This window comes from Ammodytes marinus (genome assembly GCF_949987685.1).
Source record: "Ammodytes marinus genome assembly, chromosome: 19".
In the NCBI taxonomy this organism is placed as follows: domain Eukaryota; kingdom Metazoa; phylum Chordata; class Actinopteri; order Uranoscopiformes; family Ammodytidae; genus Ammodytes; species Ammodytes marinus.
This window is the reverse complement of record NC_137223.1, coordinates 26,684,454-26,686,953: the sequence shown is the minus strand read 5'-3', so window position 1 is coordinate 26,686,953 and position 2,500 is coordinate 26,684,454. Positions and strand designations below refer to the sequence as shown.

The window sequence follows — 2,500 nt, the reverse complement described above, 5'->3', positions numbered from 1 at the left end:
CGCAATTTAGTTTCATATTTCGCCAAACCCTCGCAAACTTGTCTCACATTTCTCGCACTTTCTGACTCGCGGAAACTAAATTGAGAAGGGTTTGCGACGCGTTCGAGACACATGCGACGACTCTGAGACTATTTTGAGAGTAGATTTGTCGCACACTTTTTTGTTCCAAATTCATGTGACAGGACTGCGCGGCTCTGCGACTCATGCGAGGAAATTGAGACCTCCGCGAACGTTTCAAGACAGTTTAGAGACTCCCTCGAGAATACAGTCTCCAACTTGTCACAAACAGTCGCAGCCCAGTGAGATAGGAGCTTTACTGTCCCAGAGCGAACTGTTGAATCACCCGGCCTGTTAAATAAATTGGTTCTGAACCTTAAAAGTTGGTTCTCGGCTGAAACCAAAACATTTTTTTCCTTTTATTAGAGAGAAAACTATGGGGCGTATCTTAAACTCTGAAGACGGTAGGAAGAAGACAACCGAAAAAAACTATTCTACATACTACATCTGACCACAAACAGTATCTAGTTAGCATGCAGTATGCTACAATTGGGACATACTTTAACTTATCTATTTCATCCTAACATGGCTCCTTGATCTTGCCTTTTGCTTTTATATCCGTCTCATCCCCGTTTGTTTTCATACGACGTCAGTTCAGGTGCGCACTGGATTGTGGGTCAGAATCGCCCCAAATAGCATGCTGATTTCCACACTAAAATTCTCGGCCTGATCTAGTAGGACATTCGGGTATTTCTTTTTAACTATACTAAATCTGACCACAAGAATCGGGACATCCTAAAATCTGTTTTCTAGCATACTAAATAGTAGATAGTAAGGTAGAAAAAGATTAAGGATGTCCTGATTCTTGTGGTCAGATTTAGTATGGTTAGAAATGGAGGAGTTGTTTTTGTTTTACTGTTAAAGTAAGACTTAAAATAAAGTTTATTTGTATCAGGCCGCTGTGTTGTCATGCCCTGCGTTCCAATCTCCATACTTCCATACTATTTAGTATGCCAGAAAAAGATTCAGGCTCTCCCAATACATGCACGTCAATTCTAGTACGCTGAAAATACCTAGATGCCCCCACTGACTCCAATAGCATTTTGGAGTATTCGTCTTTATTCTTGACATTTCTCAACATTTCTTGACATAATGAAGAAGAAAAAAATCTTCCTTATCTGATTTTTTTTTTCTCTCTCCTGTCTGTGGCCCTAAAACTCTTCTGTACTTTAGTATGTAGTGTAGTAAAAAGACTAAAACTCTTCTGTGCTTTAGTATGTAGTGTAGTAAAAAGACTAAAACTCTTCTGTACTTTAGTATGTAGTGTAGTAAAAAGACTAAAACTCTTCTGTACTTTAGTATGTAGTGTAGTAAAAAGACTAAAACTCTTCTGTACTTTAGTATGTAGTGTAGTAAAAAGAAAGAGTATGTGATTTGGAACGCAGGGAATATGGATGGTGTTATATAATTGGTGAAGTGATAATATTTGGCGATCTCCCGACCTCTGACACAAAGCAGCTCACAGAACAACAGACGCATTCCTCAGTAACGGCTCAACTCATCTATATGAATGGATGCTAACACACACACACACACACACACACACACACACACACACACACACACACACACACACACACACACACACATACACACAGTGGGACACACACAGATACACACACACATACACACACACAGAGGGACACACAGACACACACTCATACACACACTCACACACACACACACACACACACACACACACACAGACACACACACAGAGGGACACACATACACACACACACACACACACACACACACACACACACACAGAGGGACACACACACACACACACACACAGAGGGACACACACACACACACACACACACACACAGAGGGACACTCATACACACACACAGAGGGACACTCATACACACACACAGAGGGACACTCATACACACACACAGAGGGACACACATACACACTCACACACACATACACACACACAGACACACACACAGAGGGACACACACACACATACACACAGTGGGACACACACAGATACACACACATACACACACACAGAGGGACACACACACAGACACGCACTCATACACACACTCACACACACACACACAGACACACACACAGAGGGACACACACAGATACACACACACACACTCTCTCTCTCTCTCTCTCTCTCTCTCACACACTCACACACACACACAGATACACACACACACACATACACACACACACACACACACAGACACACACACACACACACACACACTCTCTAATCAATAGCCACATTAGCAGCACTTTGCTTTCACATGTTAAAATCTCATGTTACTGCAGTAGGAGAAAACCTCTGACGCTGCAAATGTTTCACTTCTTCACTTCAAAACTTTGAATTAAAAAACCGTTAAAGCTGCAGTGTGTAGAATTTTGGGTTTTATTTCCTAGCAGATTTTGTAGAAAGTAATTATAATATCCATAAGTACAT

General features: G+C 41.6%; 2 protein-coding genes across 2 annotated transcripts in view; both read left to right on the top strand.

Moving 5' to 3' along the window:
• LOC307266073 (NACHT, LRR and PYD domains-containing protein 3-like) overlaps positions 1-2,500 on the top strand; it is a 146,831-nt gene that overhangs the window by 66,968 nt on the left and 77,363 nt on the right. The gene's annotated exons all lie outside the window — the stretch shown is intronic.
• The window catches only part of LOC307266220 (uncharacterized protein), a gene marked incomplete at both ends in the record, with an annotated part of 30,227 nt that overhangs the window by 10,049 nt on the left and 17,678 nt on the right, over positions 1-2,500 (top strand). The window contains one exon of the mRNA XM_080048195.1: positions 1,962-2,040. Within this exon, the coding sequence (XP_079904321.1) occupies positions 1,962-2,040 (79 nt within the window). The remainder of the gene's footprint in view (positions 1-1,961; positions 2,041-2,500) is intronic.